General features: G+C 43.6%; 3 protein-coding genes across 3 annotated transcripts; 2 read left to right on the forward strand and 1 right to left on the reverse strand.

The window, feature by feature from the left end:
* Positions 1 to 4,069: 4,069 nt before the first annotated feature.
* On the forward strand, positions 4,070 to 6,166 carry O0I10_011640 (uncharacterized protein; the record flags this gene model as incomplete). The annotated part of the gene is made up of 2 exons (XM_058491604.1): positions 4,070 to 4,784; positions 4,848 to 6,166. The coding sequence occupies 2 exons, from the start codon at positions 4,070 to 4,072 to the stop codon at positions 6,164 to 6,166; spliced, it is 2,034 nt and encodes a 677-aa protein (XP_058337609.1).
* A 566-nt stretch (positions 6,167 to 6,732) lies between these two features.
* On the forward strand, positions 6,733 to 8,844 carry O0I10_011641 (uncharacterized protein; the record flags this gene model as incomplete). Its single annotated transcript, XM_058491605.1, has 2 exons — positions 6,733 to 7,444; positions 7,505 to 8,844. 2 exons carry the CDS (start codon positions 6,733 to 6,735, stop codon positions 8,842 to 8,844), a joined length of 2,052 nt encoding a protein of 683 aa, XP_058337610.1.
* A 2,293-nt stretch (positions 8,845 to 11,137) lies between these two features.
* O0I10_011642 (uncharacterized protein) lies at positions 11,138 to 12,490 on the reverse strand (the record flags this gene model as incomplete). Its single annotated transcript, XM_058491606.1, has 3 exons — positions 11,138 to 11,508; positions 11,567 to 12,389; positions 12,452 to 12,490. The coding sequence occupies 3 exons, from the start codon at positions 12,488 to 12,490 to the stop codon at positions 11,138 to 11,140; spliced, it is 1,233 nt and encodes a 410-aa protein (XP_058337611.1).
* Positions 12,491 to 17,223: the final 4,733 nt, after the last annotated feature.

Genomic DNA, 17,223 nt, shown 5'->3' on the forward strand with positions numbered 1-17,223 from the left:
TAAGATTACTACTTATTAAAGCATGCATAGCTAGCATTGATGGCAACATTTCCATTCATTCTTCATTGCACATTGCGTTACTATATAGAGCCTAGCACTGCCCGATCATTGCCTTGCGCTTGTATATAGGACCTAGCACTACCTCGCATTGCCGATCAATTTTACTATAGAACCTATCACTGCCTACCATTCCCTTGCATTACACTATAGAGCCTAGCACTGCCTAGCACTCCATATCACTACCTTGCATTACACTATAGAGCCTAGCGCTGCCTAGCACTGCATATCACTGCCTTGCATTAGACGATAGAGCGTAGCACTGCCTATCATTGCCTTGCAATGGTATATAGAGCCTAGCACTACCTATCATTGCATTGCAATTGTATATAGGACCTAGCACTACTTTGCACTGCCGAGCAGTTTTACTGTAGGCGCCTAGCATTGGATGGAACAACAGTGCAACATGACGAATTTCTTGCACTTAAGTGCGAGGTATTGCCTTTCTATTACGTTCGAGTGCTTTGCGATGATATTTTTTCTTTCTTGCGAGATGCTGTAAGCATGATGCTATATGAAGAGTGGTCTTCGTTCAATGTCAAGTCGCTGGACCCTAGCAGAGCAAAAGATGCAGAGGGACCTCTTTGTGTAACTCAGCTACTTTGCATGACTAGAAGGATGGAAGGATGATACTGTATACTGTTGACAATATCCCATACATTGCGAGCTAACAGCCATTTCCTCACAATCGGCAATGTTGCCCATTCTATGACAGTGGAACGATGCTCCTGCTTCAGACATTCATTTCCATGATTGGATTATGTTGATCCGAGTTGATTTGGTTGAGCTACGCTCATACAAGGTTACTTCAGTTGAGCAACATACAGCATGGTTAGATGTGTGGATTGATGTAATCCCTCTTTGGCTGTATCTCGATCAAATCAACTCGGATCAACATAATCCAATCATGGAAAAGAATGTCTGAAGCAGGAGAATCGCTCACATGTGATAGAGTGGACAACAGTGGCTATTGTGAAGAAATGGCTGTTAGCTCGCAATGTACGGGCTTTTGTCAACAGTATACAGTATCATCCTTCCATCCTTCCAGTCATGCAAAGTAGCTGAGTTACACAAAGAGGTCCCTCTGCATCTTTTGCTCTGCCAGGGTCCAGCGACTTGACATTGAACGAAGACCACTTCCCATATAGCATCACGCTTACAAACATAAAGATGCCTGTATCTCCAAACTTTACAATGAAACACAGGGTTTTTAATAGAGCAATGGACTCGGCTTGGCCAACAGCACCTTGCGTGAAGGTTTCACGTTCAATGTCGCAACTAGCCCAAAAAAATATTTTTTTGGTCGTCGTCGTCGAAGAGGTCGACCCCCGGATCCAGTTTGGCTGGTGGCGACATTGCGAAATCTGGGATTGGCCACGATGAACGTGAAACTTTCACACAAGGTGCTGTTGGCCAAGCCGAGCACATTGCTCTAATAAAAACCCCAGGTTTCATTGTAAAGTTTGGAGATACAGGCGCCTTTATGTTTGTAAGCGTGATGCTATATGAGAAGTGATCTTTGTTTAATGTAAAGTAGTATGACTATAATACAGCAAAAGATGCAGAGGGCGTGTTTATGTAACTTGAGTCATTCAGCACAGGCGATGCATGATTCTTGTACACTATTTAGGAATAGTTCAAAATGCCAGCTAATAACCTTAGTCTTCCCATTCTCCATTGTTGTCCAATTCAATGCATACGAACGATTCTCTTTGCTCCAGCTCAGCATGCCCATCATTGAACTTTCATGATTCGAGCTAACCTGGTAGTAAGGTAATGGCTGTTGTTGGATCATCATTATCATGTAAAGTGTAAAATGGCACACACCCTTTTGCTATACGTTAGGATCATTTCTTTTATTTACGTGTATCTATTGTCTATCGTGAGGGTGATGATGACGATGGGTGGATGGTGTGCATAGGGTCATTGAGTGGCCTCAGTGTAATAGCAGTAGGGGATTTAAACTTGAGGGACAGCAGCTCCACGACTTGAGACAACGCTTCTCTCCTCTTTCACCCTCCTCTGCTTTTATCCCATTCACGACATCTCGATCAAGGTAATGTATTATAGAAGAGTGCTATTGTTAGCTGTGAGGTATTAATGTAGTTCTGAACATGCATTGTCAGGGAGAGTGAGTGTGTCCAAGTGCCGAGGAATGAGCGTGGTTGGTGGTTGGTGGTTGCCATGGCGATATCGTTGCTTCCTCTTGTTCGTTGCTATTCCCGCTCTATGCTTGGTGTCAACAGGTACATTCAGAGTCCAATGTTGCAGTGTAACTTGTTCCATTGACGTGTTAGCTTGTATAGAGGGCAAGTTTGGTTTCAAGACGTTGGCTGGTTTGGCGTTTTGTTTCGGCTCAACACTACTACACCATGGTTTTCGGTTTCCAGTAACCAACAACAACGGGTCTTTGTGTATATGGAAAAGGCAAGTACAATGAAACAAGCAATGAAAAGGGTGTTTATTGTGCGTGTGCTAATAATGAATTGAATAGGTTTCTTTGGTCAGGCAATGCAACTTGGGGGCATGATCATCATCTCTTTGGGTTCAAGTCCCAGCCTGTATCAAGTGGCCGCTGCGTCGCTCTGCACTAGCCAAGCGTGCTGGAAAAGCTTCTTGGAGCGCGTTTAGGGCTCTATAGGCCTGCGTTTGAGTTGGTGGGTCGATGACGATGGATTTTTGGAAGAGCATGGTCACCGTGTTGAGGTAAAAGGGGATTTGCAACAGCTTGTGAATGTGTTTAACCAACATGCTCTTCTCGTGATAGGCTCGTTCTTTCCCTTGAGGATTTCTTTTCGTGAGGTGGGAAAATGATTGGAAGGATTGGGGATCATTCTTTCTTTGGGGAGGATGAATGAGGACAACGATGAGCCTGGACTCTACGTAAGTGATGTTTTTCCTTGCCATGGATCGAACTGGCCTTGCGTGATTCGTGCAGTGCCTTCTCAAGAACAAGGGATCGCCCAACGTTGCTCGTATGGTGGTGATTTGGTTTGTGAATTCCTTCTGATTTGCTTTCTTCCTTTGAGAGGATCGAATAATGGTATACCAAATCGTCATCATTCCCGGTATCTGATGGTCTAACTTGGCTGCTTTTTACTTATAGAGACGACAATTACGATGATTACCACATTCACAACAATGACAATGATGACGACAACGAGATTCAAAAGGAAGCCTGCAAGATCCCATTCTTTTCAACTTGTGTATTTTTGGATGTTGGTGTGACGGATGAGATTGAGGACTGGTGACGAGTACGAGTAGGAATGATGACGGAGGACGACTACGACGATGGTGGTGGCAATGTACAGTACATAGCAAGATAGCTAGATGAAATAAAGCATTGTTTATTTATTACACGCTTATTGGAGTTTGCTAGCTTGTGGATTATACTATTGCTTCGAATCCGAATTTACGTAGCCCAACATGCCGCTTTTCATTGCCTACGCGTTACACGACTCCCAACCAGCCAATAATGCAACATTGCCGATTATGATCACGTGTATGTTCAATCCTAAACGTCTATTGATTGCAAAGATGAAAGGGAGAATAAAACCTGCACGACGGTACAAACGTTGTTCTATTTCTCTTGGCATCGTCCAACTATCTACTAGCAATGAATAAGCAAATGACAAAGATAGGGGAATGGATGAGCATAAGGTGGCACTTGATGGATGATGGCCGATTATATGCATGATAGGTGAAAACACAGAGCTGGATGAGGATGGCTGCGCATGGTTGGCAGGTTGAACAAAGAAAGGTAATGGCAGTTGCCATGGAATAGCGTGTAAAGTGGGGTCATGGGATGCACCGATCAAGCATAGTGGCCAACTTGTAAGTAGATACATGCAGCTGATCTTCTACATATTCTACCAAGTCGAGTTAACCGCATCAATTGGGAAGGTTGAGTTTCTTTGTATGAAATCCCACCGACAAGTCATGTTTCGCTTGGGCTTCATTTCTTTCCTTTTACCATATCATTGCACTCAGCCCCTCACACACACCACAACGAATGACCGCTGTTGAGAACATTAGCTGGTCCGAATTACTCAACAACACCAATCACACAGCTCAACATGGTAATGACGACAGCCGAATTGCCACGGCAACCGAGACTTTGCGGCAAGCAGCATACCAATTCGCCAACGTCCTCAATGAGCGTGCCAAGCTTTTAGCCAACAGTGCCCAGTTTGATACAGCGTTACGTGATGCAGCAGCAATAAGAGCTCTATTGCCGGGGTCAGGGCTTGGATACCTGTGTATGGGAGACGTGCACTGTCAACAAGGACGTTATGCAGCAGCGATTTCCATATATGATCAAGGACTTGAAGCAGTGCCTGAATCGGATCAATATTATCAGCAGCTTCAACAACATCGAATGACAGCAATAGCCAACAACGATAAACGTGTCGACTTCATCAGCCGGTTGCCATTGGATATCGTCATCACCAATATTATACCAAGGCTGGAGCGCAGGTGCTATTCAGACTTACCACCTGAGCACCTTTATGTATCACATGCATGGCAGGAGCGTTTCTTGCAGCAACCTCACGGCTTGTACTTTAATTTCGGCGAAGAGACGGAGACCTTCAAGACGGGCCATGATCAGCTCATCCGATTCGCACCCTATGTTCAAACGCTAAAAGGCGAAATGTTTGATGATGCTCAATTGGACGATCTTTTTTCTCGAGCACAATTTTCCAATCTTAAGGAGCTAGGCATATTCTGTGAGTATGGATTGCATCGCTTGTATATGTATGGATTCTAATAACACTTCCTCCTTCCATTAGGTGAATATACATCCCCTTGCGCTCGATTATTAAATGGTCTACAATTGATTTCTGATTCATTGACACGCTTGTCGATTGATGGGTACAATAGTCTCCAATTACATGATATCCTGGAAGCATGTCCAAACCTTGTATCTCTGGCTATCGAGGATGCATACATTGATACGTTATCGCTGTCATCATCACATCATCCCAAAATCACACACCTAGCGCTTCATGACGTACCAGGCACAGATCTTGATTCTGATGAGATGGGTGATTTACTCAGCCGGTTTCCTTCTTTATTGTCATTCGAGATTACACCAATGCCTGAATCCCGTGCCTTGACGATTCTACACAAGCATTGCCCTTATCTACAGGTCCTTTATTTCGGGGAAAGAGGCCATCGCTTAGACAACGTTGATGTTCATCCACATCAAAAAGGAATCAAGTCGGCTCACCTGGGAGGCTATGGCGAAGACATCTATATGCAAGATGACCTGATCCAGTTCCTGTACTTGCACAGAGATTCATTGGAAGAGATTGTATTTAACGGCGATATCGATGTTGGCAACGATGCTTCTTGGAGAATCGAGAATGGAAAAGTGATACTGCAGAGGAACCATGGAGTACGTTTATCCCCTGAAAGTGACCCAACTCAATCAGCGGCGTCATTCGTGCGACTAGCCAGCATCAACTTTGCAGGTTCTGAGCCATCTTTATCTCTTGGTGTTTTTACGTGGTTGATATCGAATTCTCCCAATCTCAAAGCCATCACTATCAACGAATCATATCTTCAACCAGATGTCGCAAACGCCATGATCAAATTGAGGCAGCTTTCCAATCTAGAGATCGCTCAGCCGTGGAAAAGTGACGATCATCAAGGTATCATTCGGTTCTTGGAGCATCATATTGGAATCGGGAAAGAATCAACGCTCAAAGAAATCACCATAAGAACCAGGAGAATGACGCCTGAAGCAACATGGATACCTTTGATTTCCAAGCTACAATGTCTCAAGAACCTGAAGTTACATGCTAATTTCATCCCCACAGACTGCTTACGAGCCATGGATGAGATACGACGAGGCTGCCCAGCTTTAGAAGAGTTAACTCTCGGTGTGCGTGGTTGCGATATTGGTGACGGCATCATCAATTGTGTTTGTCAACATTCGAATCTTAAACATCTCAGGATTGGATCGGATTCGTTACCCACTCTCAGCCTTATCCTCATAGCCCTCTATTCGAGATTAGATAGTCTATACCTTCAATGTGATGTTCCCGAGAGAATAATGAAGATACTACGTAACAATGTGTCGAAAATTGTGATCAATAAAGCATAGTCAATCATGTACATATACATTTCCCATGATATCACATTTCTGGAAGAGTCAATCGAATCGCCTTTACGATAGCATCCAAATCCACTTGAATTAGCTGAGTTGAACGTTTTAGCTTTCAAACTACTTAATCAGCAAGTACTTGGATGATACACATTGAAGGTTCGCAAGAGAGTTATTGTAGCATTTGGCATCTTATTGTCCACGACGTTCATCATAATAACCATTTTTAAGGGATACGAGCTATTGTGCCTTGCCGATGGCGCCGTTTACAGTATGCCTAATACAGCGTGTACCCTTTGTGATAGCACGCAACACGACCTGTCAATTACAAGCTCTCATGAGCACTCGGCATTGTTAAATTTATTAGTCCCATTAACTGCTTCTAAAGGACGCGAGTACGTGTTTTCAATCCCCATTAGGTATAGCAAGAATCACCATTCATCAATGCGTGTGGTCAAAGTGTGTGTAACCAGTACTTCAATGCATCAATCATTGTAGGTGCAAACTCCACTGACATTGTTGTCTCTCTTCTTTTACCTTGTTTTACATACGCTCACACACAACGAATGACCACCGAGGAGAGCATTAGCTGGCCTGAATTACTCAAGGACACCAATGTCACAGCTCAACATGGCAATGACAGCAACCGAATTGCAGCAGCAACGAAGACTTTGCAGCAAACAGCCCACCAATTCGTCGAGGTGCTCAATGAGCGTGCCAGGCTTTTCTCCAACGGTGCTCAATTCGATACAGCGCTACGTGATGCAGCAGCTATACGAGCCATATTACCGAGATCAGGACTTGGGTACTTATGTGCAGGAGACGTGTATTGTCAACAAGGACATCATGCAGCAGCAGTTACCATATACGATCAAGGCCTTGAAGCAGTGCCAGAATCAGATGCCCATTATCAGCAGCTTCGACAACATCGAATGACAGCAATAGCCAACAACAACAAACGCGTGGACTTTATCAGCCAATCGCCATTGGATATTGTCATCACCAACATTGTACCAAGGATGCAGCCCAAGTTCTATTCTGAATCATCATGCGAATACCTCTTTGTGTCACGTGCATGGCGGGAGCGTATCTTGCAGCAACCTAAGGGCTTAAATTTCCACTTTGGCAAAAACGTCCACACATTCAAAAACGGGCACGTAAAACTCGTTCGGTTTGCACCCTACGTTCAGATCTTGCAAGGACATCTATGCGACCTTCATTTGGATGATCTCTTTCATCGGGCTCCGTTTCCAAATCTAAAAGAAATATGGTTCTACTGTAAGTATAAAACACTGCATCTAAATGATGAGAATTAATCATCTTGGTTCTACATATTAGGTAAGGATACAACTCCCCGTCGCCCATTTATCAATGGTCTAGAGTTGGTTGCCCATTCATTGGCCCGCATGGTCATTCTTGGTAGCTGCTCTTCTATTGAATTGCGTGATATTGTGGAGACTTGTCCAAACCTTGAATATCTGGAAGCGTGTGGGTTCGAAATCATCATGCCTTCGTCGTCTACAGCAAGTTATCCCAAAATGACACGGCTATTACTTTACGGCATATCAGAATCAGCTCTCGCCTATGATAATATGGTCGATGTCCTTAGCCGTTTTCCATCATTGTTATTACTCAGAATATCGCCAATGCCTGAATCTCGTCTTTTGAATGCCCTACAAGACCACTGTCCTTATCTGCAGAGGCTTTTTTATGGTCCCAAACGGCTTGCTTATACATTTCCAGACCCTTTGACTGTTTACCCGAATCGCAGAGGGGTGGTATCGGTTCACTTTGGTGGTGGTGGCTCCTGTGATCAAGACGATTTGATCCGATTTCTGTACCAGCAAAGAAATTCTTTGGAGATGATTGATTTTCATGCCAAGATTACAAAGGATGACGATGCCATTTGGGAAATATCAGATGGGAGAATATCGGAAAGCAATGATCGAGGAGGAACCTTTGATGATGATGATGATGATGATGACCCTTCACAACAACAATCAGAGACATCATTTGCGCGACTGGTCGACTTTGATTTCTGGGTGATGAACGAGACCCCATCTACGCCTTTCATGCAATGGATTCTATTGAACGCACCTAATATTAAGACTATCCGCATCCTTGATTCAAATTGTCAACCCGATATTGCAGCTGCCATGATCAACTTGAAGCACCTGTCCAAAGTGGTATTTGATACAAAAAGAGGCAGCATCGACAACATGGGGATCCAGCAGTTCCTGGAATACCATATTGCGACAATGGGTGACGCTTCAACACTTGAACAAGTCGTTGTGTACATGAAAGATATGTCTGATGTCGCGTGGATACCTTTATTGTACCGATTGAAACGTCTCAAGACTCTCATGTTACTTGCTGGCACCATTTCTGAAAATTGCGTATCATCAATGTATGAGCTATGTCAAGGCTGCCCTGCGCTCGAGGATTTAACCCTTGGCAAGGATGGGTCTGAAATGGCGGATGGTCTTTTGAAGTCTTTGCGTCGACATCCGAATCTCAAGTACCTTGGTGTTTCAGCAAGATCTTTATCCGAGAACGACCTTACTGCTTTGTGTGCATTCCGCACGTTAAAATACCTCTATCTTCAATGCCCCGTTCCAAAGTATTTGCTTGAGATATTACAAGACCATATACCGAATGTTGAGATTAATAGCGAATAATGTACTTTTCTCATGATAAAATCAACAGCTGCTTTTCTTTCATGGTTGTGCCTTTGTGTGTGAGAGTTGTTGTGGTTACTTTGTAATACGATCCTATGTATAAGTATCATAGGATTTGTATCCATCATCATCTACATTTCAAAAGTTTAATTGACTAAAATTCCTAATGTTTAGCTATGGATGACACCTCCTCATTCTTATTTTCCTATACTTTTATACTCTTATTTTAGAGACGCTATGATAAAATGATGCCTTTCCTTCCCCCTCCTCTTTCAACCATCGTCCGCTAAACCCAATAATCCCAAACGATCCACGTGATTGACATTGCATGCCATATTCCAAGAACAAATTGTAACCCATCACCCACTGTGTATCACAACAACAACCATATACTGATTCATCCATGCCGCAAAGACTTCCATGGTGGGTTCCACGAAGAGGTTTATATGAAAAAAGGAAGCACTGCGTATTTCTAGTTGCCCTGCTCCTCAAAGTATTTGACCAATGCTGTCGCTCCTTGACGGCACTGCACGTTGCACACATCATCGTAATAGCCTGCCTTTTGTGTCATCCAACGTATCCCATATGGAAATTCGAATGCAATCGGGTATCCCATCCTTCATGTCCTTCTTATCCAAGCCTCCCTTGCTTCCTCAGTTGTCGCTGCGTTTGACCATACACGCCCTTGATCATGCTAACATCCCAAAGCATTGTAGTAACCTTTGATTGTGGAGCACCTGTATATCTCAACATCAACGCCATTGTAACATCCAGCTGAAAGAGGTATACCTTAGTGAGAAGTTGTTTCTTCTTGTCAACGTACCATACCATCCTCCTTTTACCTAATACATGGGAGCAAACATCTCCTGTAGCGACAGGCACCCTGGTGCGCAAAAGGTGACGATCCATAACAACGTCGCCAAGTGGTGGATAACCTTGCAAAACCATATCCATAGTCCTCATCTTCCAAGCATCCAAAGATCCAGTTGTATGTTGTTAACTGCTTGCTGCTCCATCATTCCAGCGGACTGATTTGTTGCATTTCATGTATATCCTTTTGGTCGACAAGAAATTCGAGTACAGGTACCCGTTGCAAATGATGTTGTGGTGAGCATGGATCAGCTGAGAGTTGGGATTGTGAGTTATAGCCTTTGGAGTTGAAGCCATATCTGAACATGGTATCCTCCTGGATAGATCATAACAATCGAGCTTGAAAAGAACGCGATACCGTTGTTCTTTTTTGGTGGTCTCCCATCACGTTGTTGCTGCTGTGTATCCACTTTCCAAATTCCTCTCGCTTGGGCCTGATACTCATTGTTGATACCGTCGTTGTCCATTCCACAAGGTGCACCCTCGACCTCTCTCCTGAATCGGCTTAGTATCCATGGTCAACCAAGCACCATCGTTATCATCATGCGTCCATAATCACATCCAAGGTGTTACATCCGATCGCCATGGGCTCATGCGCCAAAGTTGACAATCCTGGTGATGATCTGGATTCAATAACGTGTGGCGATCCTCAAAGTGCAATATGGATTGATGGCGTATCACGTGCATGCAATGTTGAAAAGCCTTTCTTTTGCCGTTCGTCGTGTACGCATGAAAGAGACTCCTCGTGTGTTCCAACACTTGCTGATAAGGCGCCACCATCCGCCATCAATATCCATATCCCGTGTAGCTTCAATGCATGGTGAAAAAAGGTCAACCATCAGCCCACCTTTAGTAATACATCACCCCATCCGCTCGTTACCTGGACATCCAACATCAAAATTGAATAAGCGTTGCCACATCCAAACTAGAAATCCACAACTCGAGATAATGTCCTGCATCATAATCACGTGAGAAGGTTGCCAAGACTATGATATCCCATCATCATCATACCTTGGTAAATGGCTTGACACGTGGTATCATGAAGAGATGAGCATGTTTGTTGTATAGTGAATAAAGCTGCTGTATATGCATCGTCAACATGTTGCAGTACTGAGCCAAAAGCCTCTTGGAAACCATTCACTATAGATCAATAGCCATGAATGCCGAGCAAGGACACAGCCGTTGGCGTTCATTTACCTGTTGTTGAATAACAATGGATGAGTCGCATTGGTGCCCATGCACAGGTGCCATGTTGGGAAAGGAAGGAGTAGAGGAGAATGTCAAGTTGAGTGGAAAGAAGAGTATACCTAAATAAACACTGCCCCCTTTCCTCGTTTTCATCAGTAGCGTGTTACACATGTCATCAGTCATTCATTAAAGGCTCGTTCTTTGTTCCAGGCAGTAATCTTCGACATTTCAATAACTATAACCCACTATGGATAAGCGACAACTCCATGTATACATCATCGATAGCTTCGACTTTCCGTAAATCGATTTCGTCTGCACGATCCATCCAACTTCTAGATTCAAGCGGATATAAATCATCCAGCTTTGATAATAGATACCACCAAACTGCATTTGGATCGTTCATCCTTGGGATTTTGATCTGCATCATCCCCAGTACCCCATAAACATAGTCAGCTGGATCATAGCAACGTCGCTTGGAAGACATTAATGATATCAATAGATTTTGAAATCTTATCGTAGGTTTCGTATCAATGATACGGTAACTGTTGGATGTTCTCGCCCTCTCTATGCTTTCAATGTTTGATTTAACTCCATGGAATAAACGTCCTGGTCAACTGGTTAGCAATGTGAATGAATAACAATACAAGCATACCATGCAACGTACCGAAGTCTGAATACACAGATAAACGTGAGTAAAAGAACTCCTTTCCAAATTCAAGTATATCATCCACAGTAATTGTGCTGGTTTGTAGTTGGCGGGTGTCTGTTTCAGCTATAAACCGCACGCATCCCACAGGTAGAGCCATCTCCTGCCAGGTCCATACACGTTGCCACCATTCACTTTGGAAGAATATGTCCAAGCATTTAAGCAGTTGGGGAAATGTGATTTCACAAAGCTGCTCGTCTGATAGGTCTTTAACCCGTGTATCAGCGGAAATACCATTGATGCGACATAATTCCTTGACTTTGTAGACATCCAGCATTGGGTGGATTTCTTGTATCAGGCTTAGTTTGCAATCCACCATGGCAATACATTCAAGGCAGCAAGCATAGATATTGCCCATAATATCCAAGGGTGTATCGGTACGTGCACATAGGACATCAATCCACCAATAGCTCTCACGATGATTGTTGAGTAGTGCAAGTAATGCATCTCGCTTTTCAGGTCGCATCGAAACAGGGTTTACTGGTTGTCCTTCTTCATCATCCACGTATTTGCCAATGTCATTCCAGCAATACCGGTGGTCTTTTGTGAGGCCCCAAAGGTGCGACAACGCATAATAAAATGATGGAATACCTCCGGCTTCATTAATCATTTTGATCATGCGCTTTCGATGGTATGGGTCACTGGCTGGCCGTATAATTTGCATCTTCGCTTCATTATTTTCAGGTACATAGAGCAATAAAAAGTGCTCGTCGGCTAAGAGCGCACTAAGCCCCTTCTCGAAATATCGTTTAAGGCCATCATCCTCTAAACGGATATCAATCTAAATAAAGTCGTTAATGTCATTACTGTATCGAAATACGAGGATGCTATGGACATGCATACTTTGTAAGGATCGTTGTATTCATCAGCATCGCGCGTCATTACGTACAAAAATTGGGGGAAGGAGCGATGTAAGAATTGGTTACAGCGTGTGTTGCGGCATTTTTAGAGCCTTAGTGCGCTATGTTTTGTGCCACATGCAACACACCAAACAAGACACCTGAGTGGAAAAAAACGTTACCATACATGAGCAAACACCGAGCCATCTCCTATCCATAGCCCCCACCAAGAATACAATGTAATCCGGTACACAAAGCGATCGATTGATCAAGATACAGTCAAGTCTTAGGTACCTTGTATTGAGAAGTACATACAATCGACGTGGATTGATGAAGGTTCCCAAATGTCAAACTTCGGAAGAGATGCCGGGTCTCCCGTGTTTAGAATAGCGTATCTCATTCAGGGTTACACAAGAGATTGAGCTATCCCTAGCATACACAAAGGTCATCACGTATGGTGCATCACTAAGCTTCGTCATATTCATTCATATCGAATGTCAGCCGAGAAATGAATTAGAACGGCGTATATGTACAATAAACGTGGTGGCTACCAATGATCCCAAATCCCAACTTTGGTTGTCCATCATAATCTATCCCCAAGCCATCTCATTACGATTACATCCCAATTACCCATTCTCCTCCTCCACCCAATCAGCCATGTGTACAAGCAACCAACGATAATCATTCGAAAAGAAACCATATAACCAAATTACCAAACAATGCAAAAGCCCATTGATAAAGAAAAGTATATTCGGACGAAGACCTGATTATGCGGCTGCTAGTGTGAACATATCCAAATAATGGGGCTTGCTAAATCTGTGATCTCTTCCATTATCCAAACAAGGTGGTCATTGTAGCTGGCATGACTCCGATTTCCATATCCATCTCGTTTTGTGCCTGATTCTCATTCTTGGTATCCTCATCATCCAATCCTCCATCCAAAAGTCGTTTTTTTAAGCATCTCATTGCACTGATCCAGGATCCAAAATCACCCATCGTAATCGTCATCACGTATCCATCCCCGTATCCAAAGGCATTGGATCTCCTTGTACGCGATGATTCGAGCGAATTTGAATGGCACTGCTTCATTGTTGGAATCTCTTCAACCATGGCTGTCCTTTTGCAATTGCATGTTGTAGATCGAAACAAACACGGATACTATGTAGTGGGTTATGGAGCATAGCAATGATCTTGATGGCAGTGTGTAGCTTCCCTAAACAAACAACATGTCAACCACCAACCTTATCTCACATATCAAACCCATCCTCCTTTTACCTTCATATCCATGTTTCAACAGGAGTATCCAATCCACCTTCACAAAAAGGGTGTGTTGATCATGATGTTCAATGCGTGGTAGGCCTTCGGTATAGAGTGGCAGTGATGCTGGATAATGATAGATAACGCATGTCGCAATTGCTGAGGAATGCATATGATAGCTGCATAGAAGAGTGAACATGCGTTTCCGATATCGTGCAATAAGAAAGCTTCACTTACCACGCTATTGACAAGCATATCGAAAAGCTGTGCTCTCGTCAAAGTCTTTGATTTGTCGTTGGGATAATCGATCAGGATACCCTCTTGGAATAGATCGTGGCGAAAAGCAAGGAGACTTGTCACGTTGAGCGGCCGAACACAAGCTGTTGGAAGCCGTCAAAGCGATATCGTCAACATGGCATTGTAGCATAAGAGTCGAGGCGTTGATGGCTGTATTGGATGCTTTCTCCTGGTGTACTTGCTTGTATTGCGGCGTACTTGGTAGCTGATATGGCACCATCCATTTGAATCTGTATGTATCATAGCAAGTTGCTACACGTACATGAAGTTGCTCTCATACAATGGCTGTCTGCTGTGCACGTAAAAAAGGTGGCAAGGCAAGCTGCTGCAAGTGGCTTGAGGCATAGGGTGGACATGGCTAATAGCAACCACTGTAATGAACCCTACTTCGCTTGATCGTGGTAGAGGAATGTGCAAGAGCGTATGTTGTCTCAAGAGACTCGTGTGTTGTGTCAAAAGACTCTCGTGTTGTAGAAGAGTGACAAGAAGGCTGTGTCCACGCCATGGACTTGCCATTCAGTCAAAGACAAACGAATCAAGACATTCGTAGCAATGACATGATGGGTGTGTTGAAGCAGGACAATCGTTCTCAGGCGGTAGTTGTATAGTTGTATACTTGAATGGGGCAACACTTGAGAATGGGCGGAAGAGAAGAAGTTGTAGGAGTGGAAGAAGTGGAAATTAGATAATACGGACACCTCTTGTGTAAATGCATGAACACTGTACATCCAAACCTTGATAGTGAGATTGCCCCTCTCGAACCTGAAACTTTCACACAAGATGCCGTTGGGCATGCTGATCACCTTCATTCATTTAAAAGCTGCAGGCTTCATTGTAAAGATTCAAAATGCGGGGCGGGCCAAATGTTGTATGACGAGAAATAAGGAGCGGACAGCCCACCGCCCCGAAGTTGCCCACTTCCAACTTGAAAATTGGTCAGAAGGGTGCTCTCGAGCATGCTGATCATCTTTTTCTAATAAAGACCTCACGTTTCATTTGAAAATTTGGAATGAGAGCGTCCAAAAGTTTGAAAGACGGAGACATTCGCAGGGTCTGTCTCTCAAGAATTTTCATGTTTGCTGTTTTGGCGTAGCACAATCAAATCAGCTCAGATCAAGAAACTTGAATGATGGAAATGCTCGGCTGGAGCAGGAGCATCGTTCACATGCAGTGGATTTTGCAACAACGTTGATTGTGAGGAAATGGTCGATAGCGCGCAATATTGGACTATTGTAGATAGACCATAAAGTATAATCCATCAATCCTTCCAGTCATGCAAAGTAGCTGTGGTACACAGACACCTCCCCCTGCATCTTTTGCTCTGTCAGGGTCTAGCTACTTCACAATGAACAAAGACCTCTTTTCATATAGCATCACGCTTACAGCATATGTAAAACATAAAGGTGCCTGTATCTCTAAAATTTACAATGCAACGTGGGGTTTTTATTAGAGCAATGGGCTCGGCTTGGTCAACTGCACTCTGGGTGCCAGTTTCAAGTTCATCGTGGCTAATACCAGATTACGCAATGTCGCCACCAGCCAAACTGGATCCAGGGGTCGACCTCTTCGACGACGACGACCAAAAAATATTTTTGGGCTGTTTGCGACATTGAACGCAAAACTTTCACACAAGGTGCTGTTGGCCAAGCCGAGCCCATTGCTCTAATAAAAACCACACGTTTCATTGTAAAGTTTGGAGATACAGGCACGTTTATGTTTTACCTATGCTGTAAGCGTGATGGAGTTGCTTTTTCCTAGTGGATGGTGTCGGCTGCATTAACGGAAAGATGAAGAGCTGAGTGAAACCGCACGTGGTGGTTACACAGACACGTCCTTGACAGGTTGCTACACAAATGGATGATGATTGCCTTTTGTGAAGGTACGTAAGTAAACAGCATCCAATAATGAAGGTGTGTCAAGGTATGCATCACATTTGCATGTAGGAGAAGGTCGAGCTGCATAAACCAATTTGTATTATGTAGGTAAACCTACCAGTAACCAATCCAAATGATGGCTCAATGCACGGATCGCTTCACTTTTTCTCTTCTCAAGGTCATACCATTCCTCCTTATTGTATAACAAAAGCCATATACTTCTTGCATGACCTATAAACGGAACCACTTTTATTATTCCATCTTCGAAGCAACAATAGTATGTAATCCACAAGCTAGCAAAATCCAAGCGTGTAATAAACAAACAATGCTTTATTTCATCTAGCTATCTTGCTACATTGCCGCCATCGTGGTCTCCCTCGTCCATCAGATTCCTACTCGTACTCGTAGACTCTAATCTTGTGGACCAGTAAGCTTTAGCGAATGTAGCAGTGTTATGTCAAAAGAAGGGAAGCATCTTGATACGATTATGTAAATGATCCAATCTCGTTTCCCGACCTTCAAATTTCTATGTATCCGCCTTCTAATGAGAAACCACCCAAGTGATCCACATCTTGTACGTACGAGCTGATAATACGATACCCTTATGAAGTCCAATCCAATTCCATCATTCAATGAAGTCAAAGAGTAGCACATGGTTGTGAGGATGTTTATTGAGCAAATGTCATAAAGTGCAGCATTAAATAAAAGCGGGTGGGTTACATAGAGTGAACAGGGGTAATTGTGGCATCGTATTCATGATCGTTGCCGCCATAACCATCCTTCATCCATGATTGCAAAGTAGCTTCTGCATGCATTGAATCGAGTACTCCAATACCATCCATGGCTGTACAACACCTTTTGTCAAAGATCTAGGCCCGTTCCTCAATCCCATCCAATCCATCATCATCCTCAGCCGTATTCACTTGGTAAAATACATCCTTCCTGGGACGGCGTGCCAAGTAACCAAAACCAGATTCCAGGATTACCCATCACTGCGCTTGATTGCATTCATCCATCCATAGCCAATGCAAGTCCAACATGTTGATTGAAAGAGCCATGCGATCGCTGCTGATATGCATCCTTTCCCACCTATCGGTTGATCAATCCCTTGCTTCGTCGTTTTCCGTCGCAACCCGATCAGGTGACGATATAAGCTATGTCGTATACTTGAAGATTGCTTGCGTTGACGCGTACTTGAGAACACCAGTGGTTGTGATATATAGATAGCATCCTCCTTCTCGACCATCGCGTTGTATGTTACTAAATGATCCGTATTGTTAATCATGATGCTTGATCGATAGACCCATCCATTCTCTCTTGTACCTTGGTGGATTGATGAACGATAACA

This window comes from Lichtheimia ornata, assembly GCF_029851405.1.
Source record: "Lichtheimia ornata isolate CBS 291.66 chromosome Unknown scaffold00096, whole genome shotgun sequence".
Taxonomy (NCBI): domain Eukaryota; kingdom Fungi; phylum Mucoromycota; class Mucoromycetes; order Mucorales; family Lichtheimiaceae; genus Lichtheimia; species Lichtheimia ornata.